At 50.6% G+C, this 20,563-nt stretch overlaps 1 protein-coding gene across 2 annotated transcripts in view; it reads right to left on the reverse strand.

Moving 5' to 3' along the window:
* The window catches only part of LOC140385298 (serine/threonine-protein kinase DCLK3-like), a 172,187-nt gene that overhangs the window by 11,287 nt on the left and 140,337 nt on the right, over nt 1-20,563 (reverse strand). For both annotated transcript variants that reach the window (XM_072467317.1, XM_072467318.1), the window contains exon 4: nt 19,836-20,003. In XM_072467317.1, coding sequence (XP_072323418.1) covers nt 19,836-20,003 — 168 coding nt within the window. The remainder of the gene's footprint in view (nt 1-19,835; nt 20,004-20,563) is intronic.

The raw sequence follows: 20,563 nt of genomic DNA on the forward strand, positions 1-20,563 counted from the left end.
CTGGTCAGCATTGACTGTACACAACTACACTAGGATACTGGTCAGCACTGACAGTACATGATTACACTAGGATACTGGACAGCACTAATTGTACACGACCACATTAGGATACTGGCCAGCACTTGCTCTTCACAGCCACACTAGGATACTGGTCAGCACACATTGAATACGGCCACTAGTATACTGGTCAGCACTGACTGTTCACAACTACACTCGGATACTGGTCAGTATTAACTGAACACAACTATACTAGGATTCTGGTGAGCACTGACTGAACACAGCTACACTAGGATACTGGTGAGCACTGACTACTGACTGAACACAACTAACTGGGATAATGGTCGGCATTGACTGAACACGGCTACATTAGGATATTGGTCAGCACTGACTGCACACGACTGCACTAGGATACTTACCAGCACTGACTGTACACAACTACACTAGGATACTGGGCAGCACAGACTGTACACAACTACACTAGGATACTGGTCAGCACTTAATTTTCACAACTGGGCTCGGATACTGGTCAGCACTGACTGAATAAGGGGCTGGTTTAGCTCAGGGCTAAAGAGCTGGCTTTGAAAGCAAACTAAGGCAGGCCAGCAGCGCGGTTCAATTCCTATACCAGCCTCCTCGAACAGGCGCTGGAAAGTGGCTACAAGGAGCTTTTCACAGTAACTTCATTGAAGCCTACTTGTGACAATAAGCGATTTTCATTTTAGGGCAGCACGGCAGCATTGTGGATAGCACAATCGCTTCACAGCTCCAGGGTCCCAGGTTCGATTCCAGCTTGGGTCACTGTCTGTGCGGAGTCTGCACATATTCCCCGTGTCTGCGTGGGTTTCCTACGGGTGCTCCGGTTTCCTCCCACAGTCCAAAGATGTGCAGGTTAGGTGGATTGGCCATGAGAAATTGCCCTTAGTGTCCAAAATTGCCTTAGTGTTGGGTGGGGCTGCTAGTTTTGGGGATAGGGTGGAGGTGTTGACCTTGGGTAGGGTGCTCTTTCCAAGAGCCAGTGCAGACTTGATGGGCCAAATAGCGTCCTTCTGCACGGTAAATTCTATGATAATCTATGAACACGACACTAGGATACTGGCCAGCACTGACTGTACACGACTACACCAGGATATTGGCCAGCACTGACTGCACACAACTACGCTAGGACACTGGTCAGCACTAACTGTACACAACTACACTAGGATACTGGCCAGCACTAACAGTACACAACTACACTATAATACTGGTCAGCACTAACTGAGCACAACTACACTAGGACACTGGTCAGCACTAACTGTACACAACTACACTATAATACTGGTCAGCACTGACTGAACACAACTGCACTAGGATATTGGTCAGCACTGACTGAACACAACTGCACTAGGATACTGGCCAGCACGGTCTGTACACAAATACACTAGGATACTGCTCAGCAGTGACTTTACATGACTACATTAGGATACAGGCCAGCACCAGTGACCCCTCCAGAATCTAGTTGCAAGTGACCCCTCCAGAATCCTGTACCAGTGACCCCTGTTAAGTAATGGGTTCAGAGACATTCCAATTAGTTGTCTGATTTATGTTAAGTATCCAATAATTGACACTGATTTGTAAAGGGGCTTCAGGAGGGCTTTGTGTCAGGTGATGTGATGTTAGAGTTTTGTGCAGAGGCTGTTAAAGTGAAATAAAGATGTTGGTGAAAAGGGGCAGAACCTTTGACTCTTTATACAACAGCAGCTAAACGTCTAACAAATGGTAGCAGATGATGGTTGCTGTGCAAATGTGAAGGGTTGAAAGATACAACTTTTCCAGACCAAACTAAGGAGTGAGTGGGAAGAAAAAAAAAATCAAAGATATATGGCTGAACCTAGGATAAAGATGGCCAGATATGACTGTCCCTCATTATTTTCTGAAAGGGGATCATATGACCAATGGAGAAGTGCAGTTCTTATGTGGACCAAGGTAACTGCCTTGGGAAAGAGAAAACAAGGTATGGCATTGGCTCTTTCTCTACCTTATGACAGTAAAATCCGGAGCAAAGTGTTTTCTGAGCTGGAATTGGAAGAGTAAGACTCAGAAAAAGGTCTGCAGACTCTATTCTGTTATATGGATAAGATTTATAAGAAGGATGATGTGTTAAGTGCGTATGAAGCATGGCGGATTTTGATAGGTTCCGGAAAATAGAGGATTTCTCCATTGAAGACTATATAATGGAATTTGGCAGACTATATAAAATGCTGCAGAAACACAACACTTCTGATGAATTAGAACAGGCCATTTTTCCAAAAGGACAACTGCCAAACGTTGGTACAAAAGTTACATAATTGCCTGAAGGATCTAGTCAATGGAAGGATGCAACTGTTATTAGTAGAGCAGGGAAGGCCACTGGAAAGTATAAACATTGGTTGAATGTACAGCATTCAGGGGAAGGAGTCAAGACAATGGATTGGGAACACGAAGTTCAAAAATGGAAGGCACAAAAACACAGTGCTAGTTCAGATAGTACATCAGACAGTGAACAGGTCTGCAGGAAAAGGTTGAGAACTATTGAAAGAACATCCCACAGCAGAAGGGAAAGTTCAAGCAGTAGCAGTACAGAACAAGATACCAGGCGAGAGAGGGGACATAGTTTATCAAGGTCTCGGAACATGAGTACGACTACGAATACTAATAGGAGTAGAAGCCCACATTCACGTGAGATTTTGGTGGCTTCCAATAAATTAGGTGAAAAAATTAACAAAGATGCCAAACAGCAAGAACTGCATAGTTGGAGTGAATTTGGGGTATATACGGAAGTACCAGATAGGGGACAAAGTGCTCTATCCCACAGATGGATTTGCATAGAAAAGGTTCTTCCGGGTGGAACTTATAAGGTTTGTGGCAAGGGGATTTGAAGAAAACTTAGATCAGGATTGAAGGGTAGATTCACCTACAGCAGGAAAGATTATTTTAAAGATCTTCTTGGCTCTATTAGCCACAAAGACATGGGAATGCAAATCTATAGATATAAAAGCTGCCTTCTTGCAGGGGCATCAGCTCCAGAGAGACATTTTTCTTCGTCCTCCTAAAGAGGCAGCTAACACAGAAGGGGTACTCTGGAAGTTGAACAAATGTGTATATGGATTAAATGATGTGTCGAGAACAATGTTCTTCAAACTCAGGGGCGCGACCCGTGAGTGGGTCGCGGGCGGGAGTCGGGAGGGTCACGGAGCCGTCCTTCACGGCCCTCCCGACCGCACAAATCCCCGCGCATCAGCCGGCTTTTAATAACGCCGGCTGCAAGCGGCCATTAAAATGGCCACGGACATGTAAAACAAATTTGGTCGCATTGCACATGATCATCGGCGCATATGTGCAAAACTATGCGCATGCGCACCGATGATCGGGCGCGCATGCGCAGTGCGGCCACTATTTTTTTTAAACGGTCGCAGCTTAATCGCTCACTTGTGCATGCACAATTTATCATTTCACTTCATTGTTCCTTGATTACCTGGAGTAATTTTAAAAGGTGCAATGAAGTAAGTAGTTTGTGTGTGTAATGTTCCTGTCTCCATCTATATGAGAATAAAAGGAATGCAAATCATGATTAGTCATACTCATTCTTGCATTACCTTTTTCACAATGATATTTCCATGCTAATCTGTGTACTGTTCCTCTGTAACCAGGGTTTTTTAATTCATTTATTAATTTTTTTTTTTTTTCATTTATTTTATTCATTTTATTTTTTATTTATTTTTACAAGTTCGGGGGGGGGGGGGTTTATTTAATAAAATGTTACGGAAGAAATGCAGAACTTTGGACAGATGGAGACTCCATACTTTCCGACACCGGAAGGCTTCACCCTCATCCAACAGGTTCCATTGGAGGAGCGTGTACGAGGGCCAAAGGGACCGAAAACCATTTCCTCCATTTTTATCAGCAGCAAACAAGGTAAGAGAAAATGGCGGGACGCTCAGGTCGGCCGGCGTGGGTCACGAAGGTCAGCTGGCGTGGGTCGCGAAGGTCGGCCGGGTTGGGTCCCGAAGGTCAGCCGGGTTGGGTCCCGAAGGTTGGCCGGTTGGTAAAAATGGGTCCCTGGAAAAAAAGTTTGAAGAACACTGGTCTAGAATCTGGTATTTTTCGGTAAGGTCGGTTTTGTTAAAGTTAGGCTGTTGCCAGTTGAAAGCAGATCCGGCAATGTTTTACTGGCACTATAAAGAAAATCTTTCTGGCATCTTTATGATGCATGTCGATGATTTTTTGTGGGTTGGGACTAGTGATTTCGAAGCTATTGTATTTTCTGGTTTGAAGAAAGAATTCAGGGTTGGAAGTCAGGATTCCGGTGCATTTAAATATATTGGACTGGAAATTGGACAGACTAAGTTAGGGGCAACTTTACGTCAGCAATCTTATTTGGAAAGCATCAGCCCAATAGCAATTAGTCATGGCCGGGTTTTACAAAAAGACGCAATGGTTCCAAAGATGGAAAATGAGCAACTGCGAAGTTTAATTAGGCAACTGAATTGGTTAGGTAGACAGACTAGACCGGACATGAGTTTTGATGTCTTAGAGTTGAGTACAAAAATGAATGATCCCAAAGTGGAAGACATAATAAGAGCAAATAAGGCGTTGGTCAAACTAAAAATGCAGGAGTGTGTTTTGAGGTTCCCAGTTCTAGGTGACCTTAGACACTTGAAACTCATAGTTTGCAAATTTATGTGATGGGGGTTCAAGCGCAGGAGGTTTTATAATTTTCCTTTTGGGGAACAATGGTAAATGTTGCTCTCTTGTGTGGGAAACAAAGAAAATAAGGAGAGTGGTCAAAAGCACTTTGGCTGCTGAGACGTTAGGCCTTGTAGAGGCGGTGGATATGGCCTTTTATATATCTCAGATATTGACAGAAATTTTGGGATTAGGGGATTTGGGTAATATACCTATTGAATGGCACATTGACAATAAATCCCTGTGGGAAAATGTGCACTCTACAAAAAGTGTCAATGAAAAAAGGTTAAGGATAGACCGCAAGTTTGAAGCAGATGTTGGACAGAGGGGAAATAGCAAAAATTAAATGGGTCGACAGTAGCTATCAATTGTCAGATTGTTTTACAAAAAGAGGGGCTAGCTCACAGAAACTTTTGGATATTGTTAATGAAGGGCGCCTGTTTCTGTGACTGTTTTTTTTTCTTCCAAAAATGAAAAAAAAAAAGGGGGGGGAAATTGCATGTGTGTTTTTGAGTTTCTTGTAATTTTGTTTTCAACTAATTATTTTTTTTCTCCAAGGAAGGGGAGACTGTTAAGTAATGGGTTCAGAGACATTCCAATTAGTTGTCTCATTGATGTTAAGTATCCAATAATTGACACTGCTATGTAAAGGGGCTTCAGATGGCCTTTGTGTCAGGTGATGTGATGTTAGAGTTTTGTGCAGAGTCGGTGGAAGTGAAATAAAGGTGTTCGTAAAAAGGAGAACCGTTGACTCTTTATACAACAGCAGCTAAACGTCTAACAACCGCTCCAGAATCCAGCTACCACTAACGCCTCCAGAATCTAGCTACCACTGTCAGCTCCAGAATGCATCTACCACTGACCCCTCCAGAATCCAGCGACCACTGACCCCTCCAGAATCCAGCGACCACTGACCCCTCCAGAATCCAGCTACCACTGACCCCTCCAGAATGCATCTATCACTGACCCCTCCAGAATCCAGCTACCACTGTCCCCTCCAGAATGCATCTATCACTGACCCCTCCAGAATCCAGCTACCACTGACCCCTCCAGAATCCAGCTACCACTGTCCCCTCCAGCATCCAGCTACCACTGACCCCTCCAGCATCCAGCTACCACTGACCCCTCCAGCATCCAGCTACCACTGACCCCTCCAGCATCCAGCGACCACTGACCCCTCCAGCATCCAGCGACCACTGACCCCTCCAGAATCCAGCTACCACTGACCCCTCCAGAATCCAGCTACCTCTGTCCCCTCCAGAATCCAGCTACCACTGACCCCTCCAGCATCCAGCGACCACTGACCTCTCCAGCATCCAGCGACCACTGACCCCTCCAGCATCCAGCGACCACTGACCCCTCCAGCATCCAGCTACCACTGACCCCTCCAGAATCCAGCTACCACTGACCCCTCCAGAATCTGCTACCACTGACCCCTCCAGAATCCAGCTACCACTGAACCCTCCAGAATCCAGCTACCACTGTCCCCTCCAGAATCTGCTACCACTGACCCCTCCAGAATCCAGCTAACACTGTCCCCTCCAGAATCCAGCTACCACTGTCCCCTCCAGAATCCAGCTACCACTGACCCCTCCAGAATCCAGCTAACACTGTCCCCTCCAGAATGCATCTACTACTGACCCCTCCAGAATCCAGCTACCACTGACCCCTCCAGAATCCAGCTACCACTGACCCCTCCAGAATCCAGCTACCACTGACCCCTCCAGAATCCAGCTACCACTGACCCCTCCAGAATCCAGCTACCACTGACCGCTCCAGAATCCAGCTACCACTGACCCCTCCAGAATCCAGCTACCACTGTCCCCTCCAGAATCCAGCTAATGCTGACCCCTCCAGAATCCAGCTACCACTGTCCCGTCCAGAATCCAGCTAATGCTGACCCCTCCAGAATCCAGCCACCACTGACCCCTCCAGCATCCAGCTACCACTGACACCTCCAGCATCCAGCTAATGCTGACCCCTCCAGAATCCAGCTACCACTGACCCCTCCAGAATCCAGCTACCAGTGTCCCCTCCAGAATGCATCTACCACTGACCCCTCCAGAATCCAGTTACCACTGACCCCTCCAGAATGCATCTACCACTGACCCCTCCAGAATGCATCTACCACTGACCCCTTTAGAATCCAGCTACCACTGACCCCTCCAGAATGCATCTACCACTGACCCCTCCAGAATCCAGCTACCACAGACCCCTCCAGAATGCATCTACCACTGACCGCTCCAGAATCCAGCTACCACTGACCCCTCCAGAATCCAGCTACCACTGACCCCTCCAGAATCCAGCTACCACTGACCCCTCCAGAATCCAGCTACCACTGACCCCTCCAGAATCCAGCTACCACTGTCCCCTACAGAATCCAGCTAATGCTGACCCCTCCAGAATCCAGCTACCACTGTCCCCTCCAGAATCCAGCTAATGCTGACCCCTCCAGAATCCAGCCACCACTGACCTCTCCAGCATCCAGCTACCACTGACACCTCCAGCATCCAGCTAATGCTAACCCCTCCAGAATCCAGCTACCAGTGTCCCCTCCAGAATGCATCTACCACTGACCCCTCCAGAATCCAGTTACCACTGACCCCTCCAGAATGCATCTATCACTGACCCCTTTAGAATCCGGCTACCACTGACCCCTCCAGAATGCATATACCACTGACCCCTCCAGAATCCAGCTACCACGGACCCCTCCAGAATGCATCTACCACTGACCCCTCCAGAATCCAGCTACCACTGACCCCTCCAGAATCCAGCTACCACTGACCCCTGCAGAATCCAGCGACCACTGTACCCTCCAGAATCCAGCTACCACTGACCCCTCCAGAATGCATCGATCACTGATCCCTCCAGAATCCAGCTACCACTGACCCCTGCAGAATCCAGCTACCACTGTACCCTCCATAATCCAGCTACCACTGACCCCTCCAGAATGCATCTACCACGGACCCCTCCAGAATGCATCTACCACTGACCCCTCCAGAATCCAGCTACCACTGACCCCTCCAGAATCCAGCTACCACTGACCCCTCCAGATTCCAGATACCACTGACCCCTCCAGAATCCAACTACCACTGACCCCTCCAGAATGCATCGATCACTGACCCCTCCAGAATCCAGCTACCACTGACCCCTCCAGAATCCAGCTACCACTGTACCCTCCAGAAACCAGCTATCACTGACCCCTCCAGAATCCAGCTACCACTGACCCCTCCAGAATCCAACTACCACTGTACCCTCCAGCATCCAGCTACCACTGACCCCTCCAGCATCCAGCGACCACTGACCCCTCCAGAATCCAGCTACCACTGACCCCTCCAGAATGCATCTATCACTGACCCCTCCAGAATCCAGCTACCACTGTCCCCTCCAGCATCCAGCTACCACTGTCCCCTTCAGCATCCAGCTACCACTGACCCCTCCAGAATGCATCTATCACTGACCCCTCCAGAATCCAGCTACCACTGTCCCCTTCAGCATCCAGCTACCACTGACCCCTCCAGAATCCAGCTACCACTGACCCCTCCAGAATCCAGCTACCACTGACCCCTCCAGAATCCAGCTACCACTGACCCCTCCAGAATCCAGCTACCACTGTCCCCTCCAGAATCCGCTACCACTGACCCCTCCAGAATCCAGCTAACACTGTCCCCTCCAGAATCCATCTACCACTGTCCCCTCCAGAATCCAGCTACCACTGACCCCTCCAGAATCCAGCAAACACTGTCCCCTCCAGAATGCATCTACCACTGACCCCTCCAGAATCCAGCTACCACTGACTCCTCCAGAATCCAGCTACCACTGACCCCTCCAGAATCCAGCTACCACTGACCCCTCCAGAATCCTGCTACCACTGTCCCCTCCAGAATCCAGCTAATGCTGACCCCTCCAGAATCCAGCTACCACTGTCCCCTCCAGAATCCAGCCACCGCTGACACCTCCAGAATCCAGCCACCGCTGACCCCTCCAGAATCCAGCCACCACTGACCCCTCCAGCATCCAGCTACCACTGACCCCTCCAGCATCCAGGTACCGCTGACCCCTCCAGAATCCAGCTACCACTGACCCCTCCAGAATCCAGCTAACACTGTCCCCTCCAGAATCCAGCTACCACTGTCCCCTCCAGAATCCAGCTACCACTGACCCCTCCAGAATCCAGCCAACACTGTCCCCTCCAGAATGCATCTACTACTGACCCCTCCAGAATCCAGCTACCACTGACCCCTCCAGAATCCAGCTACCACTGACCCCTCCAGAATCCAGCTACCACTGACCCCTCCAGAATCCAGCTACCACTGACCCCTCCAGAATCGAGCTACCACTGACCCCTCCAGAATCCAGCTACCACTGTCCCCTCCAGAATCCAGCTAATGCTGACCCCTCCAGAATCCAGCTACCACTGTCCCGTCCAGAATCCAGCTAATGCTGACCCCTCCAGAATCCAGCCACCACTGACCCCTCCAGCATCCAGCTACCACTGACACCTCCAGCATCCAGCTAATGCTGACCCCTCCAGAATCCAGCTACCACTGACCCCTCCAGAATCCAGCTACCAGTGTCCCCTCCAGAATGCATCTACCACTGACCCCTCCAGAATCCAGTTACCACTGACCCCTCCAGAATGCATCTACCACTGACCCCTCCAGAATGCATCTACCACTGACCCCTTTAGAATCCAGCTACCACTGACCCCTCCAGAATGCATCTACCACTGACCCCTCCAGAATCCAGCTACCACGGACCCCTCCAGAATGCATCTACCACTGACCCCTCCAGAATCCAGCTACCACTGACCCCTCCAGAATCCAGCTACCACTGACCCCTCCAGAATCCAGCTACCACTGACCACTCCAGAATCCAGCTACCACTGACCCCTCCAGAATCCAGCTACCACTGACCCCTCCAGAATCCAGCTACCACTGACCACTCCAGAATCCAGCTACCACTGACCACTCCAGAATCCAGCTACCACTGACCCCTCCAGCATCCAGCTACCACTGACCCCTCCAGAATCCAACTACCACTGACCCCTCCAGAATCCAGCTACCACTGACCCCTCCAGAATCCAGCTACCACTGACCACTCCAGAATCCAGCTACCACTGACCCCTCCAGAATCCAGCTACCACTGTCCCCTCCAGCATCCAGCTACCACTGTCCCCTCCAGAATCCAGCTACCACTGTCCCCTTCAGCATCCAGCTACCACTGACCTCTCCAGAATCCAGCTACCACTGACCCCTCCAGAATGCATCTATCACTGACCCCTCCAGAATCCAGCTACCACTGTCCCCTCCAGCATCCAGCTACCACTGTCCCCTCCAGAATCCAGCTACCACTGTCCCCTTCAGCATCCAGCTACCACTGACCTCTCCAGAATCCAGCTACCACTGACCACTCCAGAATCCAGCTACCACTGACCACTCCAGAATCCAGCTACCACTGACCCCTCCAGCATCCAGCTACCACTGACCCCTCCAGAATGCATCTATCACTGACCCCTCCAGAATCCAGCTACCACTGTCCCCTCCAGCATCCAGCTACCACTGTCCCCTCCAGAATCCAGCTACCACTGTCCCCTCCAGCATCCAGCTACCACTGACCTCTCCAGAATCCAGCTACCACTGACCCCTCCAGAATCCAGCTACCACTGTCCCCTTCAGCATCCAGCTACCACTGACCCCTCCAGAATCCAGCTACCACTGTCCCCTCCAGAATCCGCTACCACTGACCCCTCCAGAATCCAGCTAACACTGTCCCCTCCAGAATCCATCTACCACTGTCCCCTCCAGAATCCAGCTACCACTGACCCCTCCAGAATCCAGCTAACACTGTCCCCTCCAGAATGCATCTACTACTGACCCCTCCAGAATCCAGCTACCACAACCCTTCCAGAATCCAGCTACCACTGACCCCTCCAGAATCCTGCTACCACTGTCCCCTTCAGAATCCAGCTAATGCTGACCCCTCCAGAATCCAGCTACCACTGTCCCCTCCAGAATCCAGCCACCGCTGACCCCTCCAGAATCCAGCCACCGCTGACCCCTCCAGAATCCAGCCACCACTGACCCCTCCAGCATCCAGCTACCACTGACCCCTCCAGCATCCAGGTACCGCTGACCCCTCCAGAATCCAGCGACCACTGACCCCTCCAGAATCCAGTTAACACTGTCCCCTCCAGAATCCAGCTACCACTAACCCCTCCAGAATCCAGCTAACACTGTCCCCTCCAGAATGCATCTACTACTGACCCCTCCAGAATCCAGCTACCACTGACCCCTCCAGAATCCAGCTACCACTGACCCCTCCAGAATCCAGCTACCACTGACCCCTCCAGAATGCATCTATCACTGACCCCTCCAGAATCCAGCTACCACTGTCCCCTCCAGCATCCAGCTACCACTGACCTCTCCAGAATCCAGCTACCACTGACCCCTCCAGAATCCAGCTACCACTGTCCCCTCCAGAATCCGCTACCACTGACCCCTCCAGAATCCAGCTAACACTGTCCCCTCCAGAATCCATCTACCACTGTCCCCTCCAGAATCCAGCTACCACTGACCCCTCCAGAATCCAGCTAACACTGTCCCCTCCAGAATGCATCTACTACTGACCCCTCCAGAATCCAGCTACCACGACCCTTCCAGAATCCAGCTACCACTGACCCCTCCAGAATCCTGCTACCACTGTCCCCTCCAGAATCCAGCTAATGCTGACCCCTCCAGAATCCAGCTACCACTGTCCCCTCCAGAATCCAGCCACCGCTGACCCCTCCAGAATCCATCCACCGCTGACCCCTCCAGAATCCAGCCACCACTGACCCCTCCAGCATCCAGCTACCACTGACCCCTCCAGCATCCAGGTACCGCTGACCCCTCCAGAATCCAGCTACCACTGACCCCTCCAGAATCCAGTTAACACTGTCCCCTCCAGAATCCAGCTACCACTAACCCCTCCAGAATCCAGCTAACACTGTCCCCTCCAGAATGCATCTACTACTGACCCCTCCAGAATCCAGCCACCACTGACCCCTCCAGCATCCAGCTACCACTGACCCCTCCAGCATCCAGGTACCGCTGACCCCTCCAGAATCCAGCTACCACTGACCCCTCCAGAATCCAGCTAACACTGTCCCCTCCAGAATCCAGCTACCACTGACCCCTCCAGAATGCAGCTAACACTGTCCCCTCCAGAATGCATCTACTACTGACCCCTCCAGAATCCAGCTACCACTGACCCCTCCAGAATCCAGCTACCACTGACCCCTCCAGAATCCAGCTACCACTGACCCCTCCAGAATCCAGCTACCACTGACCCCTCCAGAATCGAGCTACCACTGACCCCTCCAGAATCCAGCTACCACTGTCCCCTCCAGAATCCAGCTAATGCTGACCCCTCCAGAATCCAGCTACCACTGTCCCGTCCAGAATCCAGCTAATGCTGACCCCTCCAGAATCCAGCCACCACTGACCCCTCCAGCATCCAGCTACCACTGACACCTCCAGCATCCAGCTAATGCTGACCCCTCCAGAATCCAGCTACCACTGACCCCTCCAGAATCCAGCTACCACTGACCCCTCCAGAATCCAGCTACCAGTGTCTCCTCCAGAATGCATCTACTACTGACCCCTCCAGAATCCAGTTACCACTGACCCCTCCAGAATGCATCTACCACTGACCCCTCCAGAATGCATCTACCACTGACCCCTTTAGAATCCAGCTACCACTGACCCCTCCAGAATGCATCTACCACTGACCCCTCCAGAATCCAGCTACCACGGACCCCTCCAGAATGCATCTACCACTGACCCCTCCAGAATCCAGCTAGCACTGAACCCTCCAGAATCCAGCTACCACTGACCCCTCCAGAATCCAGCTACCACTGACCCCTCCAGAATCCAGCTACCACTGACCCCTCCAGAATCCAGCTACCACTGTCCCCTCCAGAATCCAGCTAATGCTGACCCCTCCAGAATCCAGCCACCACTGACCTCTCCAGCATCCAGCTAATGCTGACCCCTCCAGAATCCAGCTACCAATGACCCCTCCAGAATCCAGCTACCAGTGTCCCCTCCAGAATGCATCTACCACTGACCCCTTTAGAATCCAGCTACCACTGACCCCTCCAGAATCCAGCTACCACTGACCCCTGCAGAATCCAGCTACCACTGTACCCTCCAGAATCCAGCTACCACTGACCCCTCCAGAATGCATCGATCACTGATCCCTCCAGAATCCAGCTACCACTGTCCCCTCCAGAATCCAGCTACCACTGATCCCTCCAGAATCCAGCTACCACTGACCCCTGCAGAATCCAGCTACCACTGTACCCTCCAGAATCCAGCTACCACTGACCCCTCCAGAATGCATCGATCACTGACCCCTCCAGAATCCAGCTACCACTGACCCCTCCAGAAACCAGCTTCCACTGACCCCTCCAGAATCCAGATACCACTGACCCCTCCAGAATCCAACTACCACTGACCCCTCCAGAATGCATCGATCACTGACCCCTCCAGAATCCAGCTACCACTGACCCCTCCAGAATCCAGCTACCACTGTCCCCTCCAGAAACCAGCTATCACTGACCCCTCCAGAATCCAGCTACCACTGACCCCTCCAGAATCCAACTACCACTGTACCCTCCAGCATCCAGCTACCACTGACCCCTCCAGAATCCGCTACCACTGACCCCTCCAGCATCCAGCTACCACTGACCCCTCCAGAATCCAGCTACCACTGACCCCTCCAGAATGCATCTATCACTGACCCCTCCAGAATCCAGCTACCACTGTCCCCTCCAGAATGCATCTATCACTCACCCCTCCAGAATCCAGCTACCACTGTCCCCTCCAGCATCCAGCTACCACTGACCTCTCCAGAATCCAGCTACCACTGACCCCTCCAGAATCCAGCTACCACTGTCCCCTTCAGCATCCAGCTACCACTGACCCCTCCAGCATCCAGCTACCACTGACCCCTCCAGAATCCAGCTACCACTGACCCCTCCAGAATCCAGCTACCACTGACCCCTCCAGAATCCAGCTACCACTGTCCCCTCCAGAATCCGCTACCACTGACCCCTCCAGAATCCAGCTAACACTGTCCCCTCCAGAATCCATCTACCACTGTCCCCTCCAGAATCCAGCTACCACTGACCCCTCCAGAATCCAGCTAACACTGTCCCCTCCAGAATGCATCTACCACTGACCCCTCCAGAATCCAGCTACCACTGACCCCTCCAGAATCCAGCTACCACTGACCCCTCCAGAATCCAGCAACCACTGACCCCTCCAGAATCCTGCTACCACTGACCCCTCCAGAATCCAGCTACCACTGTCCCCTCCAGAATCCAGCTAATGCTGACCCCTCCAGAATCCAGCTACCACTGTCCCCTCCAGAATCCAGCCACCGCTGACCCCTCCAGAATCCAGCCACCGCTGACCCCTCCAGAATCCAGCCACCACTGACCCCTCCAGCATCCAGCTACCACTGACCCCTCCAGCATCCAGGTACCGCTGACCCCTCCAGATTCCAGCTACCACTGACCCCTCCAGCATCCAGCTAATGCTGACCCCTCCAGAATCAAGCTACCACTGACCCCTCCAGAATCCAGCTACCAGTGTCCCCTCCAGAATGCATCTACCACTGACCCGTCCAGAATCCAGTTACCACTGACCCCTCCAGAATGCATCTACCACTGACCCCTCCAGAATCCAGTTACCACTGACCCCTCCAGAATGCATCTACCACTGACCCCTTTAGAATCCAGCTACCACTGACCGCTCCAGAATGCATCTACCACTGACCCCTCCAGAATCCAGCTACCACTGACCCCTCCAGAATCCAGCTACCACTGACCCCTCCAGAATGCATCTACCACTGACCCCTCCAGATTCCAGCTACCACTGTCCCCTCCAGAATCCAGCTAACACTGACCCCTCCAGAATCCAGCGACCACTGTCCCCTCCAGAATGCATCTACCACTGACCCCTCCAGAATCCAGCTACCACTGACCCCTCCAGAATCCAGCTACCACTGACCACTCCAGAATCCAGCTCTCACTGACCCCTCCAGAATCCAGCTACCACTGACCCCTCCAGAATCCAGCTACCACTGACCCCTCCAGAATCCAGCTACCACTGACCCCTCCAGAATCCAGCTACCACTGACCACTCCAGAATCCAGCTCTCACTGACCCCTCCAGAATCCAGCTACCACTGACCCCTCCAGAATCCAGCTACCACTGACCCCTCCAGAATGCATCTACCACTGACCCCTCCAGATTCTAGCTACCACTGTACCCTCCAGAATCCAGCTAACACTGACCCCTCCAGAATCCAGCTATCACTGACCCCTCCAGAATCCAGCGACCACTGTCCCCTCCAGAATGCATCTACCACTGACCCCTCCAGAATCCAGCTACCACTGACCCCTCCAGAATCCAGCTACCACTGACCACTCCAGAATCCAGCTCTCACTGACCCCTCCAGAATCCAGCTACCACTGACCCCTCCAGAATCCAGCTACCACTGTCCCCTCCAGAATCCAGCTACCACTGACCCCTCCAGAATCCAGCCACCACTGACCCCTCCAGCATCCAGCTACCACTGACCCCTCCAGCATCCAGCTACCACTGACCCCTCCAGAATCCAGCTACCACTATCCCCTCCAGAATCCAGCTACCACTGACCCCTCCAGAATCCAGCTACCACTGACCCCTCCAGAATCCAGCTACCACTGACCCCTCCAGCATCCAGCTAATGCTGACCCCTCCAGAATCCAGCTACCACTGTCCCCTCCAGAATCCAGCTACCACTGACCCCTCCAGAATCCAGCTACCACTGTCCCCTCCAGAATGCATCTACCACTGACCCCTCCAGCATCCAGCTACCACTGACCCCTCCAGAATCCAGCTACCACTGACCCCTCCAGCATCCAGCTAATGCTGACCCCTCCAGCATCCAGCTACCACTGACCCCTCCAGCATTCAGCTAATGCTGACCCCTCCAGAATCCAGCTACCACTGACCCCTCCAGCATCCAGCTAATGCTGACCCCTCCAGAATCCAGCTAACACTGTCCCCTCCAGAATGCATCTACCACTGTCCCCTCCAGAATGCATCTACCACTGACCCCTCCAGAATCCAGCTACCACTGACCCCTCCAGCATCCAGCTACCACTGACCCCTCCAGCATCCAGCTAATGCTGACCCCTCCAGAATCCAGCTACCACTGACCCCTCCAGCATCCAGCTACCACTGACCCCTCCAGCATTCAGCTAATGCTGACCCCTCCAGAATCCAGCTACCACTGACCCCTCCAGCATCCAGCTAATGCTGACCCCTCCAGAATCCAGCTAACACTGTCCCCTCCAGAATCCAGCTAATGCTGACCACTCCAGAATCAAGCTACCACTGACCCCTCCAGAATCCAACTACTACTGACCCCTCCAGCATCCAGCTATGAAACAGTATATCTGACAGTGCAGTGCTTCCTCAGTTACCGCGCTGAAATGTTGGACAAGGTTATATGCTTAAATATCCAGAGCATGGAATGAACCCATGACGTACATATGAACATATGAATACAAGCAGAAGGCCACTCGGCCCAATGAGATGCTGTGCCATTCAATATTGAAGCTGACCTGAGTTTACCTCAACTCCACATTCCCGCCAACTCCTGAATCTTTCCCTCCCTTGCTTATCACAAGTCTACCTACCTCTGCCTTGAATATATTGAAAGACTCTCATTCCACGGCCTTTTGAGGAAGTGAGTTCCAAAGATTCTGAACGAAAAATATTTCTCCTTATCTCCGTTTTAAATGGGCGACTTTTATTTTGAAACAGTGACTCCTAGTTCTAGATTCGTCCACAAGTGGAAACATCATCTCCACACCCACCCTGTCAAGAACCATCAGGATCTAATGGGCACGATGTAACAGGAAATAATGAGTCCAGTTTTGGAAGGGTTTAGCAGGTTACAAGCGCCGAGAACAACCCCGTTATCAAATGGGACTCCTTTTTCTGGCCTTGGCGGGGAATGTCCCACCACGGCCGCACTTACCTTAATTTTCGACACTAACGAATTCAGCTCATCAACACAGGAAGAGATCGGGGCGACATTTTTAAATGCTGCCCCAATCTCTCAACGTGGTCTCCAGACCCCACCACCAAATTCCCAACTTTTTTCTTAGGCGGTCTTCGAGCCCCCCTCGCCCCGTCTCATAAGGGCAGAGCACCCCTGGCCCGATCCCCGCACTGGTAACCTACCACCCAGGCACCAACCTGGCAGTGCCAAACTGGCACCCTGGCAACCTGGGCACCCATGTAGTGCTAGGGTGCCCATGTGGCAGTGTTAAGGTGCTCGGGTGGCAGCGGGAGTGCCAGAGTACTACCCCGACCAGAGCCCAACCAACCAGGTTCCTTCACGCCTCGTTCATATTTGTAGAGACCAGTGTTAAATGGCGCCACTGCAAGGTCTCCCAGGCAACGGCGTTCCATCCTGGGCCTTGGGATACTCCAGCACAGACATATTTAAGAAAGGCTGACTGCTCACTTAAATATGCAAATCTGGATCCCGCCCAGTGAGGATGACATTCAGATCGCGATGTCTCGCAAGATCTCATTAGACCTCACAAGACGTCCCGAGCACCCAGAGATCCTTCAGTGATTTAGACAAGTTGAGTGAGTGGGCAAATTAATGGCAGATACAATATACTTTGGAGAATTGTGAGGTTATCCACTTTGGTAGCAAAAATGAGACGACAATTATCTGAATGGCCAAAAATTAGGAGAAGGGAATGTGCAACGAGACCTGGTTATTCTGGTACACCAGTCACTGAAGGTAAACATGCAGGTACAGCTGGTGGTAAAAAAGGCAAATGGTATGTTGGCCTTCACTGCGAGAGGGTTCAAGTACAGGAGCATGGATGGCTTGCTGTAATTATACAGGACCTTGTTGAGGCCACACCTGTGCAGTTTTGGTTTCCTTTTCTGAGGTAGGATGTTCTTGCTGTAGAGGGAGTGCAGCGAAGGTTTACCAGACTGATTCCTGGGATGGCAGGAGTGACGTACAAGGAGACATTGAATCGGATAGGATTGTATTCGCTGGAGTTCAGAAGAATGTGGGGTGATCTCATAGAAACATACAAAATTGTAACAGGACGAGACGGGGTAGATGCAGGAAGGATGTTCCCGACGGTGGGTGCATCCAGAACCAGGGGTCACAGTCTGAGGATACAGGGTCAACCATTTAGGACACAGATGGGGAGAAATGTCTTCACCCAGAGAGTGGTAAGCCTGTGGAATTCATTATCACAGGAAGTAGTTGAGGCCAAAACATTGTCAGTGAAATTCTCCATCGGCGGGATCCTCCAGTCCGCCAGCAGGGCACCCACACCGGTGGGTTTCCCAACGGCGTGGGGTAGCCACAATGGGAAATCCCATTGACAGGCTGCGGGAACGGTGAATCCCGCTGTGGTGGGGGCGCGCTGCGCAGGAAAACGTGGCTGGCAGACCGAAGAATCCTGCCCTGTATGTTTTCAAAAAGTAGTTAGATATAGCACTTAGGGCGAAGGGGATCAAAGTATATGGGGGTGGAATGCGGAATAAGGCTATTGAGTTGGGTGATCAGCCATGATCATAATGAATGGCGGAGCAGGCTCGAAGGGCCGAATGACTTCCCCCTGCTCCTATTTTCGATGTAAACTTTCCTCAGAAGGCAACACACCCATTTCAGGTATTCGTGTAATGAGCCTTCTCTGAACTGCTTCCAATGCATTTACATCCTTTGTGAAATATGGAGACAAATACTGTCCACAATACTCCAGATGTGGTATCACCAATTCCCTGAATAACTGAAGTGTAACCGCACTACTCTTAGATTCAATTGCCCTCATAATAAACAATACCATTCTATTAGATTTCCTAATCACTTGCTGTACCTGCATACTAAACTTTTGTGATTCGTGCACTAGGACACACCGATCCCTCTGCATCTCCGAGCTCTGCAATCTCTCACCATTAAGATAAGTAGCTTCTTTTTTATTCTTCCTGTGAAAATGGACAATTTCACATTTTCCCACATTATACTTCATTTGCCAGATCTTTGCCCACTCATTTAATCTGTCAATATCCCTTTGTAGCCTTTTTCTGTCCTCTTCACAACTTACTTTCCTACTTATCTTTGTGTTATCAGCACAGTTAGCACCAAATTTTTGGTCCTTCATCCAAGTCATTCATATAAATTGTAAAATGTTGCAGCCCCTACTCTGATCCCTGTGGCAGACCATTTGTTACATCTTGCCAACCAGCCAATGGACCATTTATGCCTACTCTTGGTTTCCTTTAGCTGGTCAATCTTCTATCCGTGTCAATGTTACTCCTCCTTTCTGCAATAATGTTTGATGTGACACCTTATCAAATACCTTCTGGAAATCTAAGCATAGTACATCCACCAGTTCCCCTTTATCTACTCTATTACTTCTTCAAAGAACTCCAATAAGTAGGTTAAACATAATGATAACCCTCCTCATCTTGATTCTTTCTAAATAATAGCGTCCACTATTTCCCCCACGACAGATGTTAAGCTAACTGGCCTGCACACCCTGGCTTCTTGTCTCTTTCCCTTTTTGTATAAAGGAGTTACATTCACTATTTCCCAATGTAATGGATCTTTCACTGAATCGATAGAATCAAGTTGCCTTTAGTAACGGAGAACCAAAAATGCTAACATTAAACCAAGGTTGAAGTCTGAAGGTTTGGAAAGGGCTCTTGCCAAAATTGAATTCATCCACTTGAGGTCCTATATGTTCTACACTCCCCCAACAAAGTTTGCCAACCCTGTACAATGAAACAGAACTCCAAATCCTGCTGAGGGAGGGGAAAGAGTAAAACTCCATCTTCTCACACAGCTAAGTGCAGTGATAATCATGAAAGTCTCTACACCATTTTCTGATTCAAATGAAAAGCTCCAATGAAGTAATTAGAAAAAAATAATATAAAGGCACATCTCATCAGTAATCTGGGCAACATCTCGAAGGGAGCGCGGATCTGTGAACTCATTACCTTTCCGATGATTACACTGACAAGTCACAGCTTGAAATAAAATGAAGCTCACCATCAGAAATACTGTCCCAATACGGAGAGAGGAATTCATATTCTCCAAGCTGGATCATTTCAAATAATTCCTCTTGGTCTCGCTCTAGACTCCGGAATGGAGGAAAGCCACAGAGCAGGATGTACAGGATTACACCAGTGGCCCACATATCCACCTCTAGCCCATAGCCTAGCAAAGAAAATATGACCAAATATTAGTGTCAATATGGGCTGGCAATGCTCACTGTTCAACAGTATCACAAATACTAATTGTAGTTGAAAGCTAGTGCAGTAATCTATTGAACTAGACGTCACAAAAAAGGAGGTGGAGGATAAAGGGACAGGCTCCTTCTCTTCAGTATTTTAATGTAACGGCAACTGTATGTAATCAAATGTGAACAAAGCACATTTAACTCACTGCCTCAAAATGATGTCTGTAACTTAAAATTATAACCTTGCATAAAGTTGTGTATATCGTACATAATAAATGATTAAATGCACTCACTGGTGAAAGTCAACACTCTCCTGAATGCTAATGCACTGGCACAAAGAATAATCAAAATCAAAAGTTCAAACTATCCGACATCCAATCCAGAGATCTGGATTTAAGTCAGTGATGTACATTGGGACCCTGCGGGAAGTCCTGATTGTCCAGGAAGGTTAAGCTTCCAATGGGCTGATTTGTGCTGTCTGGGAGCCTCTGCGAATGACTCTAATTTCAGTCGGGTGGATGCGTGGGACTTACCTGGA

Source organism: Scyliorhinus torazame, chromosome 11 (genome assembly GCF_047496885.1).
Source record: "Scyliorhinus torazame isolate Kashiwa2021f chromosome 11, sScyTor2.1, whole genome shotgun sequence".
Classification (NCBI taxonomy): Eukaryota; Metazoa; Chordata; class Chondrichthyes; order Carcharhiniformes; family Scyliorhinidae; genus Scyliorhinus; species Scyliorhinus torazame.